Genomic DNA, 25755 nt, shown 5'->3' on the forward strand with positions numbered 1-25755 from the left:
TTGGGACTTTTGAAAAACATAGTTACGGTATCCAGCGATACTGTCGTTCTACGTGGCCTGAGCTGAGGATCTTTTCCGATTGGAGCGTTGGAAACTCGACGGCTTGCATCATCCTGCATTATTTTCCAACCTGATCCGGACTTTCATCTCACCAAGTTACTGTCCACCCATCCCTCCCTGATCTCGTCTCCGCGTCCGCTTACTGGAATCCGCCTTTCAGCCGAATCGCGTCCGATAAGTCCGCTTCCTTTCTCGGCTGGAGAAGTCACGTTCTCCGAAATTTTATTTACTATAGTTGAAGCCTCAGCAGGAATCCCCTTGGCGAGGACGGAGGTGTATACGGTGCAGCCAATCTTGTCGTATGTAACATTTCTGCCTCGGGGTTAGTCAATATGCTAAATGCCTCTACTGCTGCTGCTGCTTCTCCATCGGCCTCGACACGTCCATAGGCACAAACTTCTAAAAGCCACCCACCCACATGATGTCGATCCTGTTTGCTACCATGCTCTAGCACACGAACTGACCAAAAACGTGTTCCACGTGTGACAGCTAACGGTTTAACCTTGACCTTCTGAGTCCGTTGGCGATTTGTACCCACCCTGCTTTACGAATGGCAGCGATCAGCACTGTATCGACACTTGAGCCTACCGTTCTCATGGCTCTAGGCAAGGACTAAGGATGGAGAGGCTGCACCACGGCCGATATGGAGACTCGGTGACGATTGCCCATTCCAAGCGACATCGAAGCTGCCCGGCGCCTGGTCTCGCCATCAGAGAGAGGAGCCAAAGATCCTCGCTGGGGGACGGCCGTGAAGTGGAGGTACGTTGTAGTCTCGACTACAGCTACATCACTGACTTAATGCCATTTGCCCCCCCCCCCACCTAAGTCGTCACGAACTCCTAGCCTCAGGCAACTTACCGTGTCTTTCAACCTGGTGAACCGTTTTCAAAATGCCACGACGGGCAATGAAGAAAAGGCAAAAAGGCGACGAGGCACTTTGGGGATTTGGTCTCTCCAGTTCACCCGGGTGCGACGGACACAAGAGCCAACAGGTAATACAACGCCAGTGGCCAGTCATTCTCCAATGAGATAGACAGACAGGGGTTGCCAGCTATCCCCCTCGATGCCATTTTCCTTCTAGCAAGAGGGTATAAGAAGCCCAGGTGGCCGGCCCATGAAGTAGGGGAGTCTATCACTCTGTGCTCTACCATCACATAAGACACCTTTCTTCTACCAGCTGCAGAGTCTCTCAATTTCCTCGGACTGACCACCTATCTGTTGAACAATCGAAGACCTTCTACCATGCCTCCTACACAAAGCAAAACCAAAGAAGCAAGTCATTGGTACTGCTGCAAATGCAGCAAACCAGATGAATTCCTCAAGAACCCCCACATATGGAAGCTACACGCGAAATGCTCAGTGTGCCCCCATACCCGATGTGACAATTGCGAAGCCGTCTATATCAGGCGTGGAGAGGAAAGAACGCGGGGATGACCACAGATGCCTTCACCATCCATGGACAGCCATGGTACGTTACGAGCTTGGTTGCTTTCTACCACTCTAGACTAACTTTGACAGCCATCAATGAACGGGCCACGCTGCATCTACACTACCCGCAATGCTCTGCAACCCACAGTGGCATCCCACGCTCCCAGTCCATTCACAAGACACATCATCCTGGGAATACAGAACAATGGGTCAGCCATCCAATGCTGCGCTGGGAGTGGCATGTCTTTTCGCCTCTACCTATGTTTTCTCTCTCTCAACATCAACACCCCAGAATGCTAGCATCAAAGGCGCAGTCAGCAAGAGCAAGTTTGTGTGTGTCGATTGTTTCACCGGCGTCGTGATATGTACGACAGAAAACTTGGCTCAAAGTCTTATTTCTAGTGGCACCGAGAATAGTCTTCGATCATGTGTGTGTGTTAGTGTTGGAGTCATTTTCATCAATGAGATTTGCTGGGTCAAACTGACACTGTTTGCGTTCAATAAGCCCTCGCTAAAGAAAAGTTGTCCTCCTACACTCTCGCTGTGACCACGAGAACTCGTCTAATTACACCTGGCGACTTGAGAGTTTTGCTGTGAATCTGGTTGCCTTGAGTTCATGTTGTTCTTACATGACAGGACGCCACCAAGTGGCCAGGAAGTCACGTACTGCAGGAAGAGGGAAGACCGAAGAGGGTCGCTGGGTCTGCGCCAGAATCCAGACTCATTCTCCACCACCAAACAATTTCATTCAAGCCCCCTCGACGTTTTGTCTGCTCCTAGTGCTCATACTCGTAGCACAGGATGGGACGACATCTTCTGGTCTAGCTGTTCATCCCTGTGAGTAATCTCCCCCCCAAAGACACAGAGACCTCGACGCTTGTGCTATACTGATTGTCATTGGCAAAGAGGGTTGCTTCACTAGGCAGCCGATCGACGCTCTTCCATGCAGAGTATTAACGGAGTCTGACCGCCCTTATGCAACTACCGCGTTTTACCGACCCTGTTGTCAAATTCCTTGTCCCCTATTGCTCACAGTTACGTCTCTTCTGCCCTCTCACTGGACACTTGCGGGAAGCAAGCGCAGTTCCCGAAGAGTTGCTGGTCATGACAGGGCCTTACCGCCAGCAGACTCCTGAAGATTGCCAATCAAGAAGTGCAGAAGAAAACCAGGGCCTTTGCAGATTCAGAGGGATGGCGCTAGGAAACCAAAAGCCCCTCTGGAGCGACGAGAGTTGGCCCTAACAGACCGAGACTATTCGCAGCGCAGCCTTGCATGAAGGTCTTCCTGACCTATGTTTAATAAAGTGACGAATCCAAAGTTAAACAGAAAGGTATGGCACAGGTCAAAGTCCATGCAGAGCAATTTGCAGAGCAAGCGAACAAGTCTGCAGCTAAAAACATGGTGAACCTGCAGCTGACTTGGCCTAGGGCGCACCCACCATCAGGTCAATGGCGTAGAAAGAAGTTGCAGACACAGCCAATCAATCAGACAAGACAGCTTTACTTGAGTTGAATTTCGGATGGTCTCATGCATCTCCCAACATCCATGGACATCTTGGTCTTTGAAGCGCAGCACTGCCATTGCCGGCTGGGTCATTTATGGGACCTTGGCCAGTACGAGGATTGTTATTCAAGATACCCACGAGAGTCGAGACCATTCTCTCGGGGCACCCCTCAAGAAATCACACTAGCACGCTGGAGAATCCGAATGATCGAGACCCCCCCAAAGAGTGACCAGGAGCAGAAGAGCCGCCTGCGTCCTGGAAAACACCATGTGTCGCTATGTCTACACACTAGTAGCGGTCTGCTTGTCGCTAGACCAAGTCTTTTGCCTATCTTCGCTTACCCACCAAAGTGTCCAAAGGACTTTGAAGCTAGTTTAGAAAGTGGCTATTAGAGTTGCCAGACTGGTTACGCGGGGTTAAACTTGACGCGTCACAGGCCTCACATGTCCTGTCATTGTGCAATGCTCTCTGGGGATGTTCGCGGTTGCCGATGCAGACCGGTGAAGACAATTGAGTCTAGTTGCTGTTTAGCAGCCAACGCTACCTGCTTTTCTTATGCATGTCTTTTCCTAGCTCTAACCGGTCAAGCACGGATTGGAGGAAAAAATGACAGAGCCGCATCGCTTGCGGAAAGTACTCGGTACAGACGACACACTTTACGTGGAGCGAAAGTCTTCTACAAACTTTGGCAAGGAAAAGGGAAGAGGTAGACGCGGTCGGCCTGAAGGGATTCACAAAAATGAAGGCTCGCCAAAGGTCCATCTGTGATGAGGTTGGAACGGCCAAGACGTCACCAGGGTTGCAACTTGCAAACAACCACTTGCCCTGCCCATGAAAAGCCCCAGATCGTCAAGAGTTGACAGGCGATAGTTCTGAGAGTTCCGAGTTCTGCCTGCGGGACTTTCTCCAGTGAATCAGAAGCCCGCGATGGCAACGAGAGGACCCGGGCACCAGCGCACAACCACTCAGCCCCTCTGTCCATGTCGCTTCGGAATGGGACACCATCCCCTCTGCCCGCTTTGGTATTTTCTCGCTTGTCGACTCCTGCCCTCAGCAGTATCTCAGAACTAGGGAAACTCCTCCCGGTTGTTTTCCAAATTCTCAGCCATCGGAAATTGGAAGCGGACAGCGGAGCGTTGTTCCCTTTGCACTTTCCCGTAATCATCATTTATCCCCTTTTTTTGATTTTTTGTTTCTTCGCACTGTCTTGGGATGGAGAGGCTTTTCTTCCCCTTTTGTCTTACGACCTGACGAATGAGGAGCCAGGTCTGGGATAAGGCATTTCCGTTTTCATGTCTACTTTCACAGTTGCCTGTGCTGCTTTTTTCTCTCTTGTCCGTCGTCTCCGCTTGGCTGCGTGGCTATTTTATTTGACTCTTTTGTGTTTGGACCTTGCACGATTCGCCGCAGTCTGCCATTGTACCTGCTGGGCCGATCTGGGTGCCTGGTTCACCCCTTGCCTTTGGCACCCTCTGTTGGTCCTTTTCGCAGCTGACCGCAGCCAGAAGTACAACGGAGGAGACGCTCAGAATGAGTACGAAGTCGGGCAAGATAGTCGATGTGGGGAGGGCGAAGGACAAGAATCAAGGGACAAGATGATAGAAGGACCCCAGTACAGGCCATCACTGCGCCAGCCAGCCAGGGTCCATAACAGCGTCGGCACACCGAATTTCCAAAATCCCATTTCCCTTCCCCTCCTTCTCCTTCTTTTTCTCCCGGAATCAGGACAGAACAAGATCGGACCATTCAGGTGTCAGAGACCCTAAAAAGGCAACCGTTGGCAGGTAGGCGAACATAGGCAAGCAGAGTGGAGTAAAGAAGACCAAAGCATAGATGCCTAAGGCAAACTGTCAAATTCACCCCATTTTCACCTCACTTCACTTCACCGTCTTTTTGCAATTTTTGAGTGGGATTTCCCTCTGTCTGCCCACCTGGCGATCGTCTCTCTCTTGTGTCCGCTCAGCGCTCGCTGTGACAGGACGCCCTGACTACCAGACACCGGACAGAGAGAGAGAGAATCCAGAGGGCGCCGGGCTGAACTGGTCTAGGTTGATTCACTGCCCCTTTCCCTCTTTTTTTTTTTTTTTTTTTGCGTAGTTTGCCTTGAGCAGTGCTGTGCCATGCCATGCTGCGTGCTTCGCCTTTCTGTATCCCCATGTCTTCTAAGCCATCATCAGCATTTCTTCCCCACCGTATGTGTCTCCTGTGTGCCTCGTGTGCCTCGCGCCCTTTTTTTGGGTGGTGGTCGGTGGTCGGTGGTCGTGGCTGTGGCGAGGTGAGAGGGGTTGTAAGGTCCAGAGAGACACACAGAGAGGGCCGAGAGCGACAGGTAGACGGGTAGACGGGTAGACAGACAGAGAGACAGACAGTCAGAAAGAGAGAGAGCGTGAGGAAGTATGGTGTGGTGTAGTGTAAGTATGGTGTAGTATGGTGTGGTATGGTGTGGTGTAGTGTGGTGTAGTGTGGTATGGTGTAATATAGTGTGGTCCTGTGTATTATGGTGTATTACGGTGTGGTATGGTGTATTATGTTGTGGTATGGTGTGGTATGGTGTATTATGGTGTGGTGTGGTGTGGTGTGTGGTATATGATTATTTGGTCCATGGATGGACATGGGATTGGGCATGAGCTGAGCGAGCGCAAGACGACCATGTTAAATTTGAGGTAGGTTATACTTTGACTTCTTACCTACCGTAGTACCTGGTACCTAGTACCTAGGAGGTACCTAGTAGGTACTCGTCGTATACACACTGCACAGCACCGCAAACCGCACGCCGTGAAGGGGGAGACAAGCTGGTCCACAAAATTTCACTTTCCAGCATGATGAGGATGAGGATGAGAATGAGCAGTATGGCGCCTCCGCGGAGTCCGTCCAGGAGTCCACATGTTCTTTGCGTCGACTCCTTCGATTCCACTGCTCTCGAGCCCGAGGCCGGCTCTCATGGGTGTCTTGCCTCCCAGCTTCTCCATCAGACGTCTCGCCGCCGGGGTAATGTTGCCGTCGCCGCCGCCGCCTGTCACCGTGGAGGGCGTTTTCCCGCCGACCCCAAACAGAGAGTTGGCCGGTCCCGGTGTTTTCATCGTCTCACGCTCCCGCTCCCGCTTCCTCCTCGCCTGCTTCTCCAATATGCGCAGATGCAGATCCTCTCTCTTCCGGATCTCGCTGATCTTGAACGGGTTGGGCGTGCCGTCGCCGACCTGGCCGGCCAAGAGGTCGCGATAACTGGGGGCCGAAGAGTCGGTCCCCTGACCAAGGTTTTCGGGCTCGTCTTCCTCCACGAACGCGTAGCCGTTGACACGCGGAGTTTCGCTTCCAGGGAAGTCGGTAGTCGTCGCAGAATCCCCGTCCCCTCGCTGCATCCCGCGGGTGGTCCGCCGCGCAATGATTTCCGTGTTGAGGGACGGGGAAGGAGGCACGGGCCCGGGTTCGTCGACGTACTGCATCGGCGGGAATCGTGTATTTGCGTGGACGACGTGTTTTGGCCCGGCCTTGGAGATTTGCTCCTTGACCTCCTGCACCGTCTGTAGCCCGTCCTCGTCCACGGAGGTCGCATTGAACATCAGAGTGTTGTCGGGCCGCTTGATTTTCCAAGAGTCCGGTTTCGCGACGCGGGCATCTGTCGCCCCCGTAGTCATAGGCACCAGAGATTTTCCCGCCGCTTCATCCTCTTCGCGCTCCTTGAGGAGTTGGGCTTCGCGGGCACGGTACGCGATTTGTCGGCCAGAGAGGAGTCGTTGATCTTGGGTCCAGAGGTGGGCGTGCTTTTCGCGGCGCTTTTGATTTTGTTTGTCGAGCAGAGTGTTGAATGATTCATTGTCCTCGGACGTGTATTTCGCCTGGAAAGAACCCAGCGAGTATTTCGATGTGTCCAGTTGTTGCGTTCGTGACTCCTCTCCTACCTCTTCAACCTCTGTCCCGGCGACCGTGACGGGGGTCTCACTCCCGGTGTACCCAACCGGCGTATCTTGCGCCACTCGGGGCGTTGCTAAAGGGGTCCTGTCAAACCGAGTGTTCCGCGCTGACCTTCTCTTGCTGCCCGTTGCCGGCGCTGCTGCCTGTCTCAATTTCTGCGCCGCCTCCACAATCCAAGCTTCATTTCCAGAGTCCAGCGCGGCCAGGTACTCGTGTTGAGCCTGGCTTTCGAGCAGACCGGGGAAGTAGTCGCGGGCGATGATGTCGGATAGCGCCTGGGTGTATTCATCCTCGTCCAGAACTTTTGGTGGTCTTTTTATCCGCTTGAGGGGGGGCGGGGGCATAAGGGCGACATCGTCCGCAGCTGACCGTCTAATGAGGGCCTGACTGGCTTGTGAAGTTGCCATGAAGTCGTTATCTCACGACACATCCGAAGAAGCCACCTTGATGTGCGGCGACAGATTTATGAACAGTGCCTTGTAGAAGGTGCGCTGGCAACAGCAAATGACTCGAACCATGTGACGTTATTATTGGTGGCAACCAAGTCATTGTCGCACAGCCTTGCCAAGCCGAGCAGTGACTGGTGTTTTGCACGAGGCTACGTGCTAAGCAGATCTCTCCCTTGATCAGAGCGAACTCAACGACTCATCTGGTAAAGTGATTCAATCGCAGCTACAAAAATTCCCGGTCCAAATGCTACATGGTCTTATGCCCCAGCTACTGACTTCATTAGCGGAATAGAAGGTGCTATGATGTTATACATTGTAGAAACCCAATCATCCCACCACGGCGGCATAGGGTAGTCTCCAAAAGTCAAGAGGTACATACAAGAGAAGCAGTGGTGGAGAAAGCACACTTTTACTAGAAGTCCCTTCACAAACGTCATGCCGAATCAGTGGAAATATCGAGATACATGAACTTGGAAGACTCTGAGAACTTGGAAGATTCTGATGCCTACTCGTCATCATCTTCAAGACCGGCTTCAGTAGACACTCCCGCCGAGTCCGCATGACCATTGGTGCCGGCATTGAAAGCATCCTCATCCTCGTCCTCGTCGTCGTCATCGTCGGCAATAGTGCGTAGTTGCTTGCGTTGTCTAGGCGGCGGTTTCGGTTGAGACTGATCATCCCCTTCTGGCTCGTCGCGTAACCCTTGCATCTCTTCATCCAGATCAGCAACTTCAGATGCAGGTGTATCGGCGGTGGCTTCTTCTGGGGTCGCAACAGCGCTTGCTTCGTCTTCCAGTTCAGAGTCCGAGTCCACCACAACAGCCGCAGACTTGAATTTGTCGCTCTTTCGCCGTGGAGTCTCTCTTGCCGCGCTCTTCCTCTCCAACCTTCGCTTCTTCTTCTTTGGCATTTCCGCTGGAGCTTCATTGTCTGATCCACTCATTGGAGTGCGCGATACGCTTCGTTCACTCTTCCCATCTTCGTCATCTTCAATAAATCCATCTTCATCGTCTCGCTTCTTCCGCTTACCCCCAGACTTAGGTTTCTTCTTCCGCCTCACGCGCTCTCCGGTTTCTTCGTCGTCCGTATACTCGGCGGCTTCTCTTGCTGCCGCCTCAGCCCGAATCTGTTCGGCAATTCTCTCCGTCTCCTCGACAATCTTTCGCCGTTCTTCTGCAATTCTCTGTGCGCGTTCCTCTTCCTCCTGTCGGCGTCTTCTCGCCGCTTCCTCGCGTTTACGCAGCTCCTCCTGCCGCCTCTCCTTGGCTTCTTTGAGCTTGGTGGCATTCTCGGTCTCGTAAGCGGCCTGCCTCACACGTTGGCGCTCCAGTTGGTTTCTCATGGTATTTTTACCCATGGCAGCACGTTGTTCAAGTGCTGTCCTGGGATATGGCGGTTGTTTATGCCGAGCAACTTGTTCAAAGGTTTCGATGGCTTGCTCGAGGCCGGTGATGGCAGCATCCACATCTTCAAGTGTTCGGTCTGTCTCCTTGGCCTGGTTCACATGCTGTGCAATTTGGAACTGAATGAAAGCCACATTAAACTGTAGATGGGGAGAATCTGGTTGAGTGGCCAAGGCGCGCTTCATGTAGTCGAGAGCAGTGTTCAAGGCAGGGATGGATCTATCAGCCTTGCCTTTCAACAACCATGCCCTCGACAAACACGCCAACAACTGGGCGTTTTCACCCTTACCATCCTTTCTCAGGGCGATCTCATAGTTGTCGATGGCGCGTTGATACTGCCGAAGTTCCGTCATCACATGTCCTAGATTCGTGTTCACTGAGGAGTCCCGTAGCGTGTCCTTGACCTTTGTGAATATCTGTAGAGCATCGGAATATGCCTTCTTGTCATCGCACAGAGCGATCGCAACTCCCTGTGCGGCATAAGCGTTCTTGGGGTCCAGTTGCAGCGCTTTGTCAAAGAACTCGTACGCTTTGGCGTACATCTTGCTGCGCTTTTCCTTTTCTTGGTCCGTATTTCGGGGCATATCTCTTGCGATTGTGAGGTGAATGTTGCCCATTCCAACGAGAGAGTAAAGATCGTGCTTGTCGTAGCCTTGCAGGGTGTGCTTATAATGGCGATTCTCGGTATCTTCTGCAATATTGGCAGTCTTCTTCTTGGCACTATGGTGGTACCAGCCCATCAAGGCCCTGACCTCAGTGTTGCCGTAGTCGTTTTGGTACACTGCGTGGATCTTTCGTGGCCCTTCATCTCGCGGTGATGTTTCCAGGGCTATAAATGCCAAGCGCGCGGAAGCATCTGTATAGTCGGCATGTCGAGCAAGGAGACCTTCATAAACCTTCTGAGCCTCCTCTATAAGACCCAATGCCTCCAGGGTCCTGGCCAGGTTGTATGAAATCGTAGTCACCAAAGCATCGGTGTCGCTGTTGTCGACATCCTCAGCATTGATCTTTTCTTCTTCCACTGCCTTCTTTTCAGCCTCCTGCTTTTCTGTGAGTCTTACGCATGCATTGAGCGCAATCTGGAATGTCTCTCGAGCCATGGAGTATGACTCTTGCCCATATAGAAAGCATGCCATATTGTTCAAAAGTTGCGGAGGGAGGTTCTCGCGCAACTGAGCAATGTATGTTGCTTCTTCCTCAGCTGGGTCTGGTTTGTCCTCGTCCGGAATCTTCTCCAGCTGCATTTGTTCAACTGTCTGAAGACACTTTAGGCTTTCAATCGGATTTTCGAGCTCGTACAGACGCGCGAGGTAGAGCAGAACCGACTCGTCGGGCTTGTTCCGAATCTTTTCGTCCTTCCAAGTCTTGCGAACATTCTCGAGCAGTTGTATGGCCTTTCGCGCTGTTGCTTGTTTGTCATCTTTGCTCGCCGTGCTCTGGGTCGAGAATGCCTCTTCAGCATATAGACAACCTAGCAGCGTCATGGCTTCCACATGTCTGTTGATTTGAGAGAGGTTTTCAAGTCGAAACTTGGCGCCTTGAATGTCCTGGGTCTGGACCATGATTTGGATAAGACCAAATTTCGCAGGGAAGTAGCCTCGATCCAATCCGCCTCGTGCCTGATCCGATCTGTTATAGTAGTCGTTCGCTTTTGGCAGATCGCCTTTGTTATGCTCCTTTCGCGCCAACAAATACCAACCGTCACTAGCGATCGCGTTGATGTCGGTCTGTTCGATGGCCTTTCGCGCTAAAGGTTCCACGGTCTCGTAGCGGCCAGTCAGGAGGAAATAGCTAGCAAATGTTGCACAGCTGAGCGGGAAGCTCTTGTCGATAGTATAGGCTTTCTTTGTATGGTCGATCATCGCCTTTTTGTAAAGAGCGTTGAACTGGGGGTCGGACGCAGGGTACTTGGCACTTTCGTGGAGATAATACACCCCCAGCAGAGCATGTGCAATTTTTGAATCGGGATTCAGTGCCAGCGATCGTTCCCAAGCCAACTTCGCCCTGTCCTGGTATCCTAACTGCCACAGACAGCAGCCAATGCCTATCCGAGGATCAGGGTCCGTGAGACCGGGCATTTTAGCGAGCACATCTTGGTATACCTGCAATGCTGAACCGTACTGCTTCTGCAAATAGAGTGTCCTAGCTCTTCCAATCGCTGCCATCATATTGCGACCCTCTGAGGCTCTCAGTGCGTCATCGAAACATTTTAGTGCCTGTTTAAGAGATTCGGCTCTTTCAGCATCTGACCCAGCCTTGGTTGAGGCTTGCAAAGAGGCTCGAAGGAGGAAGAGAACGCCTCTGGTGAGATACAGTGGAGGGAAGGCAGGGTTGATCCGAAGGGCATCGTTGATCGCGGCGGTGGCTTCTCGGAGATAATGGTCTTTGGTTTTCACGTCGCTCGAGGTTGGATTTTCTGGCAATACACGGGGGGCTTGTCTGCTCTTGAGAAGATTCAACCAGGCCACACATGCCAGGAGGCTCAGACGTTCCTTGGGCCCGCTTCTTGACAGAGAACCCATGCCCTTGACCAAGATTTCAATTGCGTGGTCGAATTGCGCCTGTTTGGCGTATGCCAAAGCAATTGTGATCCATAGATTTTTAGCAGCTTTCTCATTCTCCAAGAGTTGACAGAGCTCCGTAGGGTCGTCGAGGTGATCTTCGAGATTGACTTCGACCGCTTCATCGGCGTCCAGCCCGCCGGACACGGGAATATCGATCGCAGAGGGGATGTCGGCAAACCGTGACGCAGGTGTGATTCCTACCACGCCCCCATTGAGGGCGCTGGCAGTGCTGCCGTTTCGCACAGCTGCCGATGCCATGTTGACTCTCGCGGAAGATCAGGTGAAGGAGAGGTGGGAGATTCACAGGGTACAAGCCGATCAGCGCATGGTGAGAAAATCACGAATCGACAGCGGATAAATAAGTGACAGGAGGCGACAAATACGAGGTGATGTGCACTTTAGGCACGCCTGACTTCGTGAAGTGAAAGCGTACTGGAGTAGCGTGTGGTCGAATGTTTGCTGGCGTATTATTGTCGGTCTCGTTCACGAACTGCGGTGCGAGTTGCATTTGAAAGTTCTCGGTTGCTCCTGCCGTCACGCTAAGGATTTCCATCTGTGCACGAGCAGCCTCGCGCCTCAATTGCCACAGCCTTACGCCCTCCACACCATAGCCATTCAACCATCAAACAGTAATTATGACTTGTTTCTTATGTTCTTGTATCATTATAATGTATCAATATCTCAGCCGACTGACATCAAATACGAGCCGGCTTTCCTCCAGATTAATCGTCACACGGCCTTTCTCGTCTATTTGCACATATTCATCTGTGGTTGGGATCACCTTGCTACAGTGTTCCACCTCTTGTCGACTGATACCACCAGGATCGCGGGGAATCCATAGAGTCGGTGGCTTCGCGAAAAATGAAGGTGGGTAGTAGATATCGCACTCGATATCTTCCGGGTACACCGGATCTGGCAAGTCAGACGGAACCATTCGACGAAGAATAGTATAGTCCGAGTATACCTCTGGATGGAGCCACCGTAGGAGGAAGTTGGACTTGTCTGCCGGGTTCGGCGATATCCATCGCATCCAGAATGCTGTGAGAGCATTAAGTACCATGTGGACTTCAGGGACCTCCTTTTTGACTTTCTTCTTGAATATGGTTTTAATGCCTCCTCCAAGGGCGTTCAGAGCTCCGCTTGCACCTTCCATGGCCCTGCTGTTACCAAGGTCCGGCTCGTGTTGCTCTTTGTCGGAATGGTATCCTTCGAAATGCTCCGGATCCTCAGCGTGGCGTGGGTTCGTCGGTCGAGTTCCTAGCAAGTGCTCATCTTCTTGGACCGTCAGGCTCTTTGGAAGACTCCACAGAAGTGGGCCGAGTGCTTCAAGGAGCGAACTATGGACCAAACCAGTGAGGACGAGTAAGATCGCCGTGAGCACGACTGGCACGTAAGCACCTTTGAGTGAAAACAGCCCGATCATACAGATTTCAGAGAAATATAAGCCCAGCAGTAACTGGATCAGAGCGCGAGGATACACAAGCCCTCTGGTGTCTACTTCCGAGTCGTAGACGTAGATGAGGTTGTAGCGATACACCATGTGCAAAAATATCAGACCGACAGCAGCAAATCCGAGGATGATCGGGGCGATAAGCGCATAGCTGAGAGCTGAGATATCGTCAGAAACAGCCTACTTATGGGATTGTGGTGTGTCCAAGGAGGAAAACTCACTGATGACACCAAGATTGGTGTAGACGGGAAACACTGTTCCCCAATGAATACGTTGAAGTCGATGCCATCTCATATACATCTTCCTGGGACTGTTGATGTACTTTCGAAACACATACAATTGGAACAGATTGCCGAATTGGACAAGTGCTCCAGATCCAAGTGCCAGGCTCTGCAGAAGGAAGTACGACAGATAGAAGTTGGAAGCCTTGGGCAGGTTCTGAGAGAGCAAATCCTTCGCTGTAGTTGGATCCTCGAGCAGCTTTGTCACGGCTACGGACGCCGCTGAGGTCAGGGTCGTTATCAGGAATACTTGGACGACCTGGAAAGCGAAGTAGGCGTGCTGAGTGTAAAGCTCAATCATGCTCAGAGTTGGAACTCCTCCAAGCCTGGCGCAAACTGGTATACCGTCAGCACTGGGAAGAATGAAAGACGAGGTGCGACTTACATCTCAGGATTCCGGGAACAATACTCATCAACAGAGACAAAGCTAAAGCCGGGACAACGCCACTCAAGATACCCTTGACAGCGCTTGGGAGATCTGCAAGCCACCCGAGAAAGCTGACTTTCTCTGAGAGATACTCCAGATTGGAGATTGTGCCAACAAAAGCAGACGGGATTGCCCAGAATATAATCAACGCGGTGATCAGAGCTTTGATTAAGAATCTCCGCGCGATTGTCTCTAGCCAAGACATTGACAACGACGCCCATATTATCTCGAACGGTCTTACACCAAGAAACCGCTGAGCCATGTGCAGCGGGCGATGGTGCGTCAGCGTCTGGTAGGCGTGTTGTGCATCTGTATGTGTCTCGAATTCCACGAAAACGGAAGGCAGCATGCCATCAGTTTTGAAAAGTTGGTCTCGTCGAACTCTGGAAATTTGGTTGTTTAACTTCCTGATCTGATTCCTTGTCCACTTGATGGTATCCACGCGGCGGCCATAGTTTGCAATTGGTCTGTGGTGTGGCCTCGAGCTATGAGGAATCCATTGTGATGCAACTGATCCGTTGACATCGGGGAGGGCGCGTTCTTGCATCTCTTTCGAGGGGTAAGTGGTGTCCTGTGAATCGTTGGACGCTGGGACAATTTCTGCCGTGCCAGATCTCGAGACTGATTTTCTCCCATTCTCGCTACAGACCTCAGTCTCGGTCTCGGTCTCGAGAGAGTTTTTACTTGATTCTGGCTGTTCTCCGCTGTCGGCTTTCTTGAGTGCTTTCGTCCTTGCCGCATTGGCCATCCTGATGAGTTCAAACTCGGCCTTCTCTAGCCGCATAGCCGTCTGTTCCCTTTCCTTGACCAGGCGTTCGAGCTCATTGGTTGTTTGGGGAATCCAAATCTGTTTGACAGAGCTTCCAAGCATCCATCGGAGTCTCTGTTCATCGAGAAGTTGTCTGGGCACATTCATGTAGAGCACTGTCCGTGAGGACAAGCGGTTTGCATAAAATGGTGAAAGAAGATACGCTTGCCGTAAGTTGATATAGTAAACACATTCTCGCGAGACCATGTACAGGATGAAAACTGCAAAGCACGTTACTGCAAGTGCTGGGTTGTAGTCTGGAGATGACTTACCGAAATAGACCCATGACAGTAGGGTATGGGCATATAGGCGATTGTGGTTCACAACATTTCCCAAAGTCAAGCAATCCAGACCGACATTGCCAGCACCGCCTGTCGCGTGCAGTGGGAGAAGAATAGGCCAGAGAAGCAGTATTCCCACCAAGCATATCACTGCCAACACCCGAAGAAAACGCAGAAAGAGATACCCATCAAGAGATGAGTGGTTTAGCACAAAAGTAGAAGGGATGCGATAGAAGTCTTTAAACCAGCTGAACCATCCATCGGGAAGTGGCGCGCTCCTTTCGCTTTTGAAGATGTCAGCCTCACGCAGGTATCTATGGGAACATCAAGACGCAAAAAACATACTGTGGCTCCAGGCTCTTCAGAAACGCTCTTGGAGAGTATACTCGAGGACATTTGCGTCGCAGGGCTATGAAGATGATGATACACAGGGCTGCCCATACTAGGACAGGCACTAGGGTCGCAACAAGGTTGCTTGTCGCAGAGGAATTGGAACCAGAAACCAGGCGAGACAATCCAGGGCTCGTAGAGTTATCACGGGCCGAGCCAACGCGTGGATCTGTCGTGTTCATAATTGACATTCATTGAAATTATTGCTGCCGCCGTCAAGCTTCCAGGAAAGTCCAATGAGTGAGGTTGGGACGTGAAAAAACATTGCAGTCTCGAGGTCAGTCGTAAGTCTAAATTCTGAAAGCTGAAAGCTGAGCCGAGCAATGGCGAGGGGGCACGCCCCGGAAAAGAGAAGGATTGATCGGCGACAGTCGAGACTCGGCCACCATCGATTTGACGATAGGCGGAGCAGGGGTGCAAGACCAATGGCCGGGCTTCGTTGAGCCTCGGAGGTCCAGGTAGCATCGCTTCGCCCAGATAGTTCTCCGGAAGGCCAACCTTTAGCCAGATTTAGGGGCAACCAGTCCAGGGTCCTCTTCCGAAGACTTTCTTATTGGTGAGCATTCAGGGGTGGAGGACCCCGAAGCGGGGCGACATCTGCGTCTTTACGTATATCAAGAGCCTTGGGAGGAATACTTTTCCTCTTGGAAGTGGCGGTAGGCCCCTATCCACCAGACAAAATGGGAATTGCTTGCTCCAATGGAAAGGTTGTGCAGGGAACCACAGGCTTCAGCATCCCTGTAGACCGAGATTGAGTGTGATCAGCATGTGCCTCGTACTCACGGGTATACCAAGGACAGAGTTCCAAATTCTTGGTCGAAGTACCTTGCTGGCTCAGACTTGAAAATATTTGAGAGGGATATGCACACATTCTTCGCCTGCTGGTCTTTGGCCTGCCTTCCGCACGTCTTGCAGCGCGAGCCTAATGGTGCGAATTGGCCAAGAATGCCGGCATTCATGGGTGAAAAGGTCGATCTCGATGATCACGGATATGAACGCCGCAGATGGATCCTATCACAGTGGTGACTGGCGTGTTGGGCACGGCGAGGTGTCAGTGACAGTCGGTCCACAGAGCTGCATCTTAGGCATTGTTAGATATCAGAGTCCGGCCCTATTCTCTTCAATGGGGGGTTGGATGACATTACTGACCCGTCGAGATCAGCATCATCTTGGTGGCGATCTGAGGTTTGAAGTCGTTGGCTGCACAGGCCCCCATTTTGTCTTTCTGGGCTCTATCGGTCGACACATTTTGGTGATGCAGATCGTTGTCGTAGCATCAGTGTCAGTAACAGGGAACCTGAGATGAATTGATAGAGAGTTTTTCAGGCCCAGGGCATGACCGGAGGGACCCGTCGTTCGTGGAAACCATGCAATGGAAACTGGTGTGAAGGTGGGCGCACCCTTTCTCCCCATCAACTGCAACTGCCTATTCAGACTCCGCAGAACCCCTTGAATAATCACCAACAACACTCATGCCCAACACCCACCTTAGTAGTTACTTCTCGTATATCTCACCGTTCAGAGATATTCTCACTCCAGTGAAACCACTGCGAACATCTACGGACGGCAACCCGAGCCTCTTACGTACCGCACATGGACAGAGTCGCCTGGCCTATTCAATTCAACGAGTGAGGCCTTTTTACTGGGTGCACGGAATCTGCAAGGACCATCCTGGCTGCGGATACCCCTACCGGAGCCAGACAAAGCAGGCGAGTTCAGCCGTCAACCCCCAGTCTGAAGCATCCAATCGACGAAAGATGCTAACAAGGGCTAATATGGGGTTGTTTCGCCGACTTCAACAATAGGCTGCCCTATGTCCGATTCCCCCGGGTGCCGCCTATTTGGAACCATGCCTAGACAAGAGCCGGAGTAGAGCAAACATACCAAGTCTGAAGACAAATGTCTGCCCAAGTTCCTAAACAGGGTTACCGGACAAGAGACTGTGGAATGAGCAAGAATGTACCTCGTACACGTTCCCCAGACCTCCTGAGTACGCCTTGCCTGGTGCTATCTAGATGCTACCGGTTTCCTAATAGAGGAACCTGTGAGAGATACCCGCAAGTCCTCTCATTCCTGCTCAATCTTTGTATACCACACCAGGGGACATGGCTACTCTCCTACACCGGTACGTCAACTAACTTGGTATGATCTATAAAGTTCGTTTTGCCCATGGCGCAACAAAGGTTATCTGTTCAGCAGGACGCAGCCGTCTTCTCAGAACAACAACCTCAGGTTCGTGACCCCATCACCCTTAGGTGTACGGGAGAATATTGTCAACATGTATATACTAAACAGATCCAGGAACAATGCCCGGCCCTCCGGGTCCTAAGGAACACAAGTTCAACAATCGGCAATGCACTGTACAGGGCCACGATTTGAGTGCATTTATCAAGGACATGCGTCGCGGCGAAGGATTGACACCAATGGAACGATTCTTGGATGATGCATACGATTGTCGCTGGGTTGAAGGCAAGAGGGCAATGGACAAGCTGTTAGATTGGGCGTGGGTTGGAAAGGGGCCAAGGCCGAAGCTCTAAATCTGGTGGCTTGGGAAGGACTGCCTCACTTCTAGATCCGATAGGGCGCCGCGCTTCCAATTTGGGGTACCGGTGAAGAGTTTCCTGATGCTTACCCCACGAAAGGGCAAACTAAGTGGTGGTGGGGCTGGTTGAATCGTCTGAGTGCACCAAAGAAATACATAATAATCCTCCATAAACTCAGGACATACCACACTGGCCATCAATGTCAGAGAAGAAAAGAGTGCACGGTGCTCCACTAATCTACACTCCCATGGATTCTTCTGGTAACGATTTCTCTCAAGACCCATCGGGGCTACAACATCTTGTTTGGAATGACACCACCGGCTGGAGCTCAGAGTTCTGGCCGGAATGGCCCGATACGCTTGGGCTTGAGCTTCTTGACGATGTTGTCAATCCATCAAGTTCGACTCACCAACACAATGTGGACAATGCCAACGTTGCTCAACTTTCCCTGCCATCTCTTGACCACGAACTAGCACCTGCTCTGTCTGGCTATCATCCTGAGTTGCCTACCATAGCTGGAGCAAGGGATCCGTTCTTTGGATCTCTCGAGCCTCTGCCATTCTCTGATGTTGTACGAGATTTCCCATTGCGGACCGTGTATAGCTGTGCTGATATCCTCGGCAGACTCTCGATGATCTTGTTGCCGCAGGCCCTCATCCAGTCGCCACACCTCAAGATATTGAGCAAACTTCCCATCTGCTTCATCCGCAGTCACACCCATGCGACACACTCACAGTCGGCAGGACACTTACACCGTCAACTGTGCAAGTCCTGAACACTAGACGGACAAGCCCGCAAAGCAGCGCAACCGCGCAGCCTGACTCAGATACGACAATAAACTTGGAGCCCCCGATCGCTCGTCATGGTCAGAGTGGTCAGAGGGTGGGACGCCGTAAACGGGGCAACACTTCACCCGAGAACGCTCCATCGGACGAGCCTATGACCAAGCGGCGAACTCTACCTTCCAGCAACCCCAAATTTACATGGAACGTGAAGGACGGCAGTCATTCAAGCTTCATCACCTTTGATTCAGCTGCAAACGGTAAGGCGAAGAACCGTAGATCGGCCTTCACACCCCAGAAGAGGAAGGATGTTGCAGAGCTGCGCAAGCGAGGCGCCTGTTTCAAATGTAAAATGTGGCGGAAAGCGGTATGTTCTTGTTGCAAGGGATACTGCAGATTCACTAAAGCATTTCCCAGTGTGATCTTGGTACTCCCTGCCAGAATTGCAAGAATGATCCGGATAAATGCCGTGATCCGACGGTCGTTTTCAGCCAGCCTTGCTTCCGCTTGGATCTCACGCAATGCGGCTTCTTTCGCCTGAGTACGTGACGTCTTTAGTAAATATTCAGATGCTAATGTCAAGCACAGAATCTGCCTTGTGGCGCCAACCACTTCGTGAGAGCATGAGATGGATCTCGAAATCACAGGTGCAACTAAGCGTACAGTCGACGTCCCTCCGCGAGGTTCAAGGGCCTTTTTTCGAAGTAGGATGCTGTCATTACTCCCCCGAGGTGGATGATATCGTCCAAAGGAAATGGGGACCAGAAACTCACCAAGTTCTGTCCATTCCAACCTACTGCGCCTTCGATCTGAGCGCCCTTCGATCACGCCTAGCCGACATAGTGGAAGACTACCGTACTTATCAGCTCGGTCTATTTAATCAAGATGCCGAAGAATTCCCCGACATTGTCATCGCAACGCTAAGAGTCGCAAGCCGTCACGAGGTGAGCCTGCTGTGGTTCTCCAGTCGCAAGAGAGGAGTAACGCTGATTATCGACAGGCCAAACACCCGCTACTACGTGCAGCTGTGAGACTCTGGATGGGAGCAAGGTTCCTGGCCGCACCCCGCTCCCTTCGTGGCAGGGAAACCCTCGGCTTGGAACCAATCCAGGATCCCACGGCCCATGACAAGGACTACATTCCCATTCCTCCGATGCTGGACTACCAAATTGACACATGCACGATTAATTGGATGCAAGAGGTGACTAAGACTATGCTCAAGGAACTCTGGAAGGCCTTACTGCGAAAAAACAAAGGCGATTGGTTCCTGGTGTTCCTTATCATTTTCGTCCTGCTCAATACAGCAGAGATTGCGTATGAAGCACAATTACTCTACGTGCTCGAGCATGGAGGCGCGGTAAGTCAGGCGGTATTAACTGTCGAATTTCCTTGACTAACCCTCCGGACAGGATGCTGGCTATTTTGGTCGGCATATAGAGCGGTTCTCTCGCCCCATGCTGGAGCAGTGGAAGTGGTCTGCTCAACATCTAGTATTTGTCTTTCGGTACTATATCAGGCGATGTTCCTTTGAGGATGCTCCCATCTTCTCACTCTCGCAATTTGAGGATGCGGCTGAATGCGCGAAGCTTGACGGCACGGACCGTGAGTACTACAAGCGGCTCATGGGATGGCGTGATGGTAAGTCGGAACCTCTAGCTCCACAACTTTCTAACCGGTGTGATTCTGAGACTCGATAGATATCCTGCAGCTGGAGCTGCAGCAGCGGCAGAATGGAGGGTCATCGACCACTGAAGAAGCACCCGTGAAGCAGACTTCGTGGTGCCGACAACTCTTGTTCGGGTTTGCTGAGATCACTGACGAATGGCCGACAAGGATTGCCCAACAAGAGCACTCATCCCTGGGCTAGCATGAACAAGCGAGCCGTGTGAGGGGAAGCCAGGACAGAAGCAACTATCGCCGCATGTATCCCAATACGAAGCGGCTGTGTGGGCACTGGTGTATATGAACGTGTCTATCCAGACCATCCGCCCAGCTCTCATCAACAGCTGTCCTAGACACTTTATCTGACGCGAGACGGTTTACGAGTAGTACATCGACGACTAAATTTTGTTTGTATCTTTCCAAACATGGCCACTGCAGCTACTCTTCACTCTGTGTCAACTCTCCAATATGTGCCTTCTTTAGAGGACCGTCTCCGCCATACGCTCCACCCTCTGGCGATAGCCAGATCAGATTCCGAGCAGCTCCCAGATGGCTTCCCCTCGCATATAAACTCCCCGTTGGCATGGGACAGTGGCGATATGAGCTCAAGAAAACAGGAATGGACACTCAAGCTGTCAACGGACGACATTGCGTCCATTGAAGATGCATTGGCAGGCTTCAAAGGTATTGGTCTAGTCGCTCTGCGCTTAAAAAGCTTTATGACTGATGATGGTGATGATATCTTCAGAGCTCGAGATTCCGTGGAGAGATCTGTCTCCGAGGTCGTTCGTTGTGTCAGAGGACCTGCGAAAGCGGCTCGAGAATGCTGCCACTGAGATACACGGCGCCCCAGGATTTGTTCTGATCCGCGGCCTTGATCCTGCGCGATATTCCGTCGAGGACTGCATCATGATCCAAGCTGGCCTCACAAGCTATATTGGTTCCACAAGAGGGTACAATGGTCCGAGCGGAGCGGATGTCCTGAGTATGGCCCATCCCAAATCGCAGCTTCGATGGTCAACTAATGCTTCGTGGCTCACGTTCGCGACCTTCAAACCTTCTATCCAGGCGACGATATTGTTTCACCCACGTTCACCAACAAGGCTATGGTACAGTATCCTCCCCTACGCGAAAACAAATACCATTCTGACCCGAACAGACTATGCATACTGACTTGGGTGATGTCGTGAGCCTTTTCACTGTGAATCGAGGATCTGAAGGCGGATCATTTCGCCTGGTTAGTTCAGCTACTGTGTACAACAAGCTGGCCGCGTCCAACCCAGGCGTGCTACGGACTCTCAGCGAGGATTTTGTGTTTGACACGTAAGTCGACGACCATGTACCCCCATGGATTAGCGCGTCGTGTCTCGTCTGAAGGCTCATATTCTCGTCGATCCAGGCTCCACCCGGAAGTTCCGAGCTACAAGAAGCCCCTGTTGCACTATCACGATGGCAAAGTCATCCTCCAGAGCTTTCGGCGTCCCTTTACCGGCTTCGGAAACACCAAAAGGTCGACTGAGCTACCGCCCCTATCTGAAAAACAGATCTTCGCCCTCAACGAGCTCTACTTCCAGGCAATCGACCTGTCCATGAAGATTGATTTCCAGAACGGAGACCTACTGCTTTTCCACAACATGGCCCTGCTCCACTCACGAGACACTTACACACCGGATGAGAGTAGCCCCCGACACTTGCTGAAGATGTTTGTCCGCAGCGAGAGCTTGGGCTGGAATATTCCACCGGTCCTGGAAGATCAGTGGGAAGAGCTCTATGGCAGTCGGACAGTCCCTCGGCAGGAAGATTTCCCCCCGGAGCCACCCATTCATGCGAAGCGAGTGCCTTATAGTGGCTGGAGCCAAAATGGATGATTGGGCTCTCAAGGCTGTGGGGAGGGACACATAACAACATCGAGAGTCCGCTGTAACGATCGAATAGTCAATGCGCGTGAATGGTTCTTTTGACATTCTGATACTGTCTGATTATCTTGTATGTAACGAATGATACGATTCTCATTAACCTTGTCGACGGTTTCTGTTACGACACAAGCAACACGGTCGTCGTCAGCTTCTTATTCGATCTCAACGTCTTCTGCCTCACTTTCAAAAGGCCAATGTCTCATCCATTAGCCGGCTGGTAGGACTCAGCCCTATCAAGATTCACTGAGATGATGGTTTGTGCATGACAAGGACACCCAGCTCTGCCTTATCGCCGTCCACCCTGACAGTCCGCTTCTCAATGAGCACGAACCCCAGACTCTGGTACAGCGGGAAGCCCATCGGACTGCTCTCAAGTCCCAGGTCAGCGCCTTCCATCTCAGCCTGGGTGAGCCCCCACTGAACGATTTTCGTAGCCGCGCCTTGTTTCCTGTGTTCAGGGTGCGTGAACAACAACTCTAGGTGCCAGTTGTCGGGAAATGCCTTGCGCCAATAAATGTCATAGACCTCGTCCATGACTTGCTTGAAAGCTTCGACTCGCAGCATATCTGCATCTCGACGTTGATACTGCCGCGCAATAGCCCAGTTCTCAACACTGGTTGCCAATCCTGCAGCCCAACGTCAGCTTCTGTTTTGGCTGTTGCGTGTCAAAGTCGCCCGAACTTGTCCCGGTCTAGTTTTCTTTGTCTTACCTTGAATCCAGTCCAACCAACCCTGCTTCTGCCATTGCCTTGCTGCCTGGGTAGAGCCGTGTCGCCGCCACAGTCCGACTGACACCACTGTCTCCTCGGCACCTTTGTAGTGAGGCTTCGCCACCACCAGGCAGGTCATATCGGGGTCGAACAGGTTGCCCTTGAGTCGTTGGAGCCAGAAAAAGTAGTTGTCGTCCGGGTATTCATGGCGGTATCGCCAGAGGTAGTCAAAGGTCGGGTCATCTGGTAGAGACTCGACACACACCCGCGCTATGGCAGCAATGTCTCGAGCTGTTGCAAAGCGAAGAGTCAACGCCATGTGGGTTTGCAGGGCAGCGAATTGGGATGGTTGGAAAAGCGTTTCAGGCTGGAAAAGACGTGGACGATCGATCCCCAAGGCGTTTTTCACCACTTTTTCAATGCCACCGTCACATTGTTCACCGGTAGCCTCGTTTGGTAAACGGTTCACCTGATGTCTTCACCGGTTCCTGTTCCCAGCCTGCGCCCTCAACATTGACCCTCATGCCTCTCACCGGCTCCTTAATCGGGTAAGGCGTCCACGGGATGCCGTGACCCCTTGCCAAGGCGCAGCTTAATCCCGCTCCGTCTACAGCAATAGATCAGCGATTGTCCTTGAACCACTACAAGTTTCTCCATCTGTTCAATATCTTCAACCCGTCTAATGCAGCACCTATGTCTTCGGAGGAGATAGGCGATACGACCCGCCTCCTGCCAGACTCCAGCGAATCCGGCACCTCTCAGAGAAGCCGGTGGTTGTTTGCACGATTGAGCGCAGCCTTACTCTGGGGCGGCTTTGTCACGGCCACAGATGAATCATTTGCTCTCGCGCAAAATGGACAGATAGGTCAGTTGGCATTTTATGCATCTTCTTTCTACTAACGCGGCGAGGCAGCGTCTCAGTTCTCTCAGTTTCGCAATTCCAGCCTCTTGATCATCGTCTATGCCATCGTAAACACTGTCAGCAATCCTCTAGTATGTGCCGCATACAATCTGCTTTGCAAACTCGATCAGTTTTGACAGTCAGGAAAGCTAGGCAAACTAGCTCAGAAGCAGGCCAAGTCACAAGTTGTCATCGCTAGCGCTCTTCTTTTCGGATTTGGCAATGTTTTATGGTGACATCCAGCTTCACGGTGACAGACGGGCACATGCTGACGGTTTGCAGCTCAATTTCTGGCAGATGGCCTCTCATCCTGGCCTCCAGAGGAATTGTCGGCCTCGGAGGTGCAGGCCTGGGATTGATGGCCACAATTCTTTGGAGCGGTATGCTCGCTCCCAACTCACCAGCTCGTTCGCCATCACCGACCATCTGACGACGGATTGTGCTTACAGATACCCAAAGCCTCGCTGATCTCGCAATATGGCACAGCTATTCAGTCGTAGCTGAGACACTAGGATGGGTTGCTGGTGGTCCGACTGGTGAGCTCGTGACAGACGCGAGCAGTTGGAGAGTGTTCGTTCTTCCATTATCACCGACATTTACGCCCATGAGATTCGCTGATCTTGTCAGGATGTTTGCCGTGCAAGCCTCCTGCACAGTACCTGTCCTCGCACTGGTCTTGTTTTCTCCTCGATGCACATGGCCAGGACGACTTGAACCCACAAAGTCGGCAGACCTGGTTCCAGACCGTGGAACAGAGCGCTCCAGCTTCGATGTCGTCGGCGCCTTTCTATGCGTATTTGTGTTCCTGCCGCCTATCATCGCACTTTCTTTGGGAGGCGAGCATCTTCCCTGGCGGCATCCAGTCATCATCTCACTTCTCTCCGTCACCATCCCAGCAGTTGCTGCCTTTGTTTTATGGGAGCTTCGGACTACCTGTGAACCGATTATTCCTGTTCGTCTCATTTTCGGCGTCAATTTGTCCCGGCCGTTTATTTGCCTCCTGTTGCTGATGATTTCCCACAACTCAGTCAGTCTCTGCACTCTCCAAGCACTTTTAGAGAAACTTATCCGCCTTTAGGTTCTCTTCTTGCTCCCATTATATGCCCAAGTCGAATACTTCGGACTTGCCAGATCCCACGGAATTGTTGTGTCGGTCTTCATGATATCCATGACACTAGGGGCCGTCATCGGCGCAAGATTTGTAAAGCGATACGGACCGAACCTACCTCTGGTCGTAACGCTCTCTTTATTGGCGATATGTTTTTGGGTTTTGTCACAGGGCCTAACCGGTACCGTCCTTGTGATCAACCGATAAAACTCTTCCACTGATATCGACTAGCACCAAATCATTGGCTTTTCTTGCCTACAGTGGGCTTCGTTGGACTATTAGCAGGCACGCCGCCTAATTGCCTGCTTGTTTGTGTGATACGATTCAGTCCACCTCAAGGTCAGGGACGGTCATACGAAGGCAGAACTACGCTAATCACTTGACAGATCGTGCGGTTGTGATCAGCATGTTCCAGGTCTTTGAGGCATTTGGGGGAGTTCTTGCCATCACGATCACGTCGGCTTCCTTGCGCTTGCTTACCATGGCCGAACTTCGGCAACGTGTCGGGACGGACCCGGCGTCTGAAAAGGTATTTTGACGTCAATAATGTGCAACGGTCGTCACCAAACTATTGACATGGCAAATTCAGATGTTCAAACACTTCTTGGAGGATGTGGACTATCTGGGCTCTCTTCCCAGCGACGTGCGAGAGGCTATGCAAGCTGCGTACGGTGTTGCAGCGAGAAAATGTTGCCGTAAGTCACTTTTCTGAACGTGAGATTCCTACTCGGGTTTTGGATAAACACTGAACCTCTGAAGTCATCGCTTTGACCTCGTGCATTGCTGCTGTCCTAACTGCAGCTATTTTGCCACGCATGCAACTGGATCCAGAGAACCTGCGGTCTGGCGGTGACCTCCAAGCGGAGGTTGCATCAGACTCAGAGACAGATCACATCGACACATAGCCTTCATCTGGCTTTAGCCAATGGAGCGGGCCCATCGATCAGTTTTTCGGCGGCAAGCAGACGTGACGAGCATATGGGATGCTAACATACAAAGCTTCTGCTCCTCAAGCATTCCCTGTTGCTCTTCTCGGACCGTAGAGACAATCTACGCGCACACTGGGCCTCGATCTTTACGACAAGTAATCTCAGGCGCCAAGTACCCAAAGTGCCTAGAAATGATGGATCCGGAGTACTAGACACGGTCGAAGCCATCTCAAATATGCTGTCAGC

At 51.9% G+C, this 25755-nt stretch overlaps 7 protein-coding genes across 7 annotated transcripts; 3 read left to right on the forward strand and 4 right to left on the reverse strand.

Moving 5' to 3' along the window:
* Window positions 1-5800: 5800 nt before the first annotated feature.
* AYO21_02626 (hypothetical protein) lies at window positions 5801-7312 on the reverse strand (the record flags this gene model as incomplete). The annotated part of the gene is made up of 1 exon (XM_022652603.1): window positions 5801-7312. One exon carries the CDS (start codon window positions 7310-7312, stop codon window positions 5801-5803), a length of 1512 nt encoding a protein of 503 aa, XP_022514959.1.
* Window positions 7313-7859: 547 nt separating this feature from the next.
* On the reverse strand, window positions 7860-11579 carry AYO21_02627 (hypothetical protein; the record flags this gene model as incomplete). The annotated part of the gene is made up of 1 exon (XM_022652604.1): window positions 7860-11579. One exon carries the CDS (start codon window positions 11577-11579, stop codon window positions 7860-7862), a length of 3720 nt encoding a protein of 1239 aa, XP_022514960.1.
* Window positions 11580-11994: 415 nt separating this feature from the next.
* On the reverse strand, window positions 11995-16174 carry AYO21_02628 (hypothetical protein; the record flags this gene model as incomplete). Its single annotated transcript, XM_022652605.1, has 5 exons — window positions 11995-12929; window positions 12993-13388; window positions 13438-14508; window positions 14560-14658; window positions 16108-16174. 5 exons carry the CDS (start codon window positions 16172-16174, stop codon window positions 11995-11997), a joined length of 2568 nt encoding a protein of 855 aa, XP_022514961.1.
* A 1526-nt stretch (window positions 16175-17700) lies between these two features.
* Window positions 17701-20150, forward strand: AYO21_02629 (hypothetical protein; the record flags this gene model as incomplete). The annotated part of the gene is made up of 7 exons (XM_022652606.1): window positions 17701-18072; window positions 18126-18650; window positions 18701-18824; window positions 18872-19227; window positions 19284-19640; window positions 19693-19921; window positions 19981-20150. 7 exons carry the CDS (start codon window positions 17701-17703, stop codon window positions 20148-20150), a joined length of 2133 nt encoding a protein of 710 aa, XP_022514962.1.
* A 220-nt stretch (window positions 20151-20370) lies between these two features.
* On the forward strand, window positions 20371-21813 carry AYO21_02630 (hypothetical protein; the record flags this gene model as incomplete). Its single annotated transcript, XM_022652607.1, has 5 exons — window positions 20371-20629; window positions 20694-20930; window positions 21014-21054; window positions 21105-21268; window positions 21345-21813. 5 exons carry the CDS (start codon window positions 20371-20373, stop codon window positions 21811-21813), a joined length of 1170 nt encoding a protein of 389 aa, XP_022514963.1.
* Window positions 21814-22101: 288 nt separating this feature from the next.
* AYO21_02631 (hypothetical protein) lies at window positions 22102-22890 on the reverse strand (the record flags this gene model as incomplete). The annotated part of the gene is made up of 2 exons (XM_022652608.1): window positions 22102-22487; window positions 22572-22890. 2 exons carry the CDS (start codon window positions 22888-22890, stop codon window positions 22102-22104), a joined length of 705 nt encoding a protein of 234 aa, XP_022514964.1.
* Window positions 22891-23264: 374 nt separating this feature from the next.
* Window positions 23265-25485, forward strand: AYO21_02632 (hypothetical protein; the record flags this gene model as incomplete). The annotated part of the gene is made up of 8 exons (XM_022652609.1): window positions 23265-23436; window positions 23485-23564; window positions 23613-23704; window positions 23755-23852; window positions 23922-24008; window positions 24967-25109; window positions 25170-25275; window positions 25340-25485. The coding sequence occupies 8 exons, from the start codon at window positions 23265-23267 to the stop codon at window positions 25483-25485; spliced, it is 924 nt and encodes a 307-aa protein (XP_022514965.1).
* Window positions 25486-25755: the final 270 nt, after the last annotated feature.

The sequence above is a fragment of the Fonsecaea monophora genome (assembly GCF_001642475.1).
Source record: "Fonsecaea monophora strain CBS 269.37 chromosome Unknown Scaff12, whole genome shotgun sequence".
Classification (NCBI taxonomy): domain Eukaryota; kingdom Fungi; phylum Ascomycota; class Eurotiomycetes; order Chaetothyriales; family Herpotrichiellaceae; genus Fonsecaea; species Fonsecaea monophora.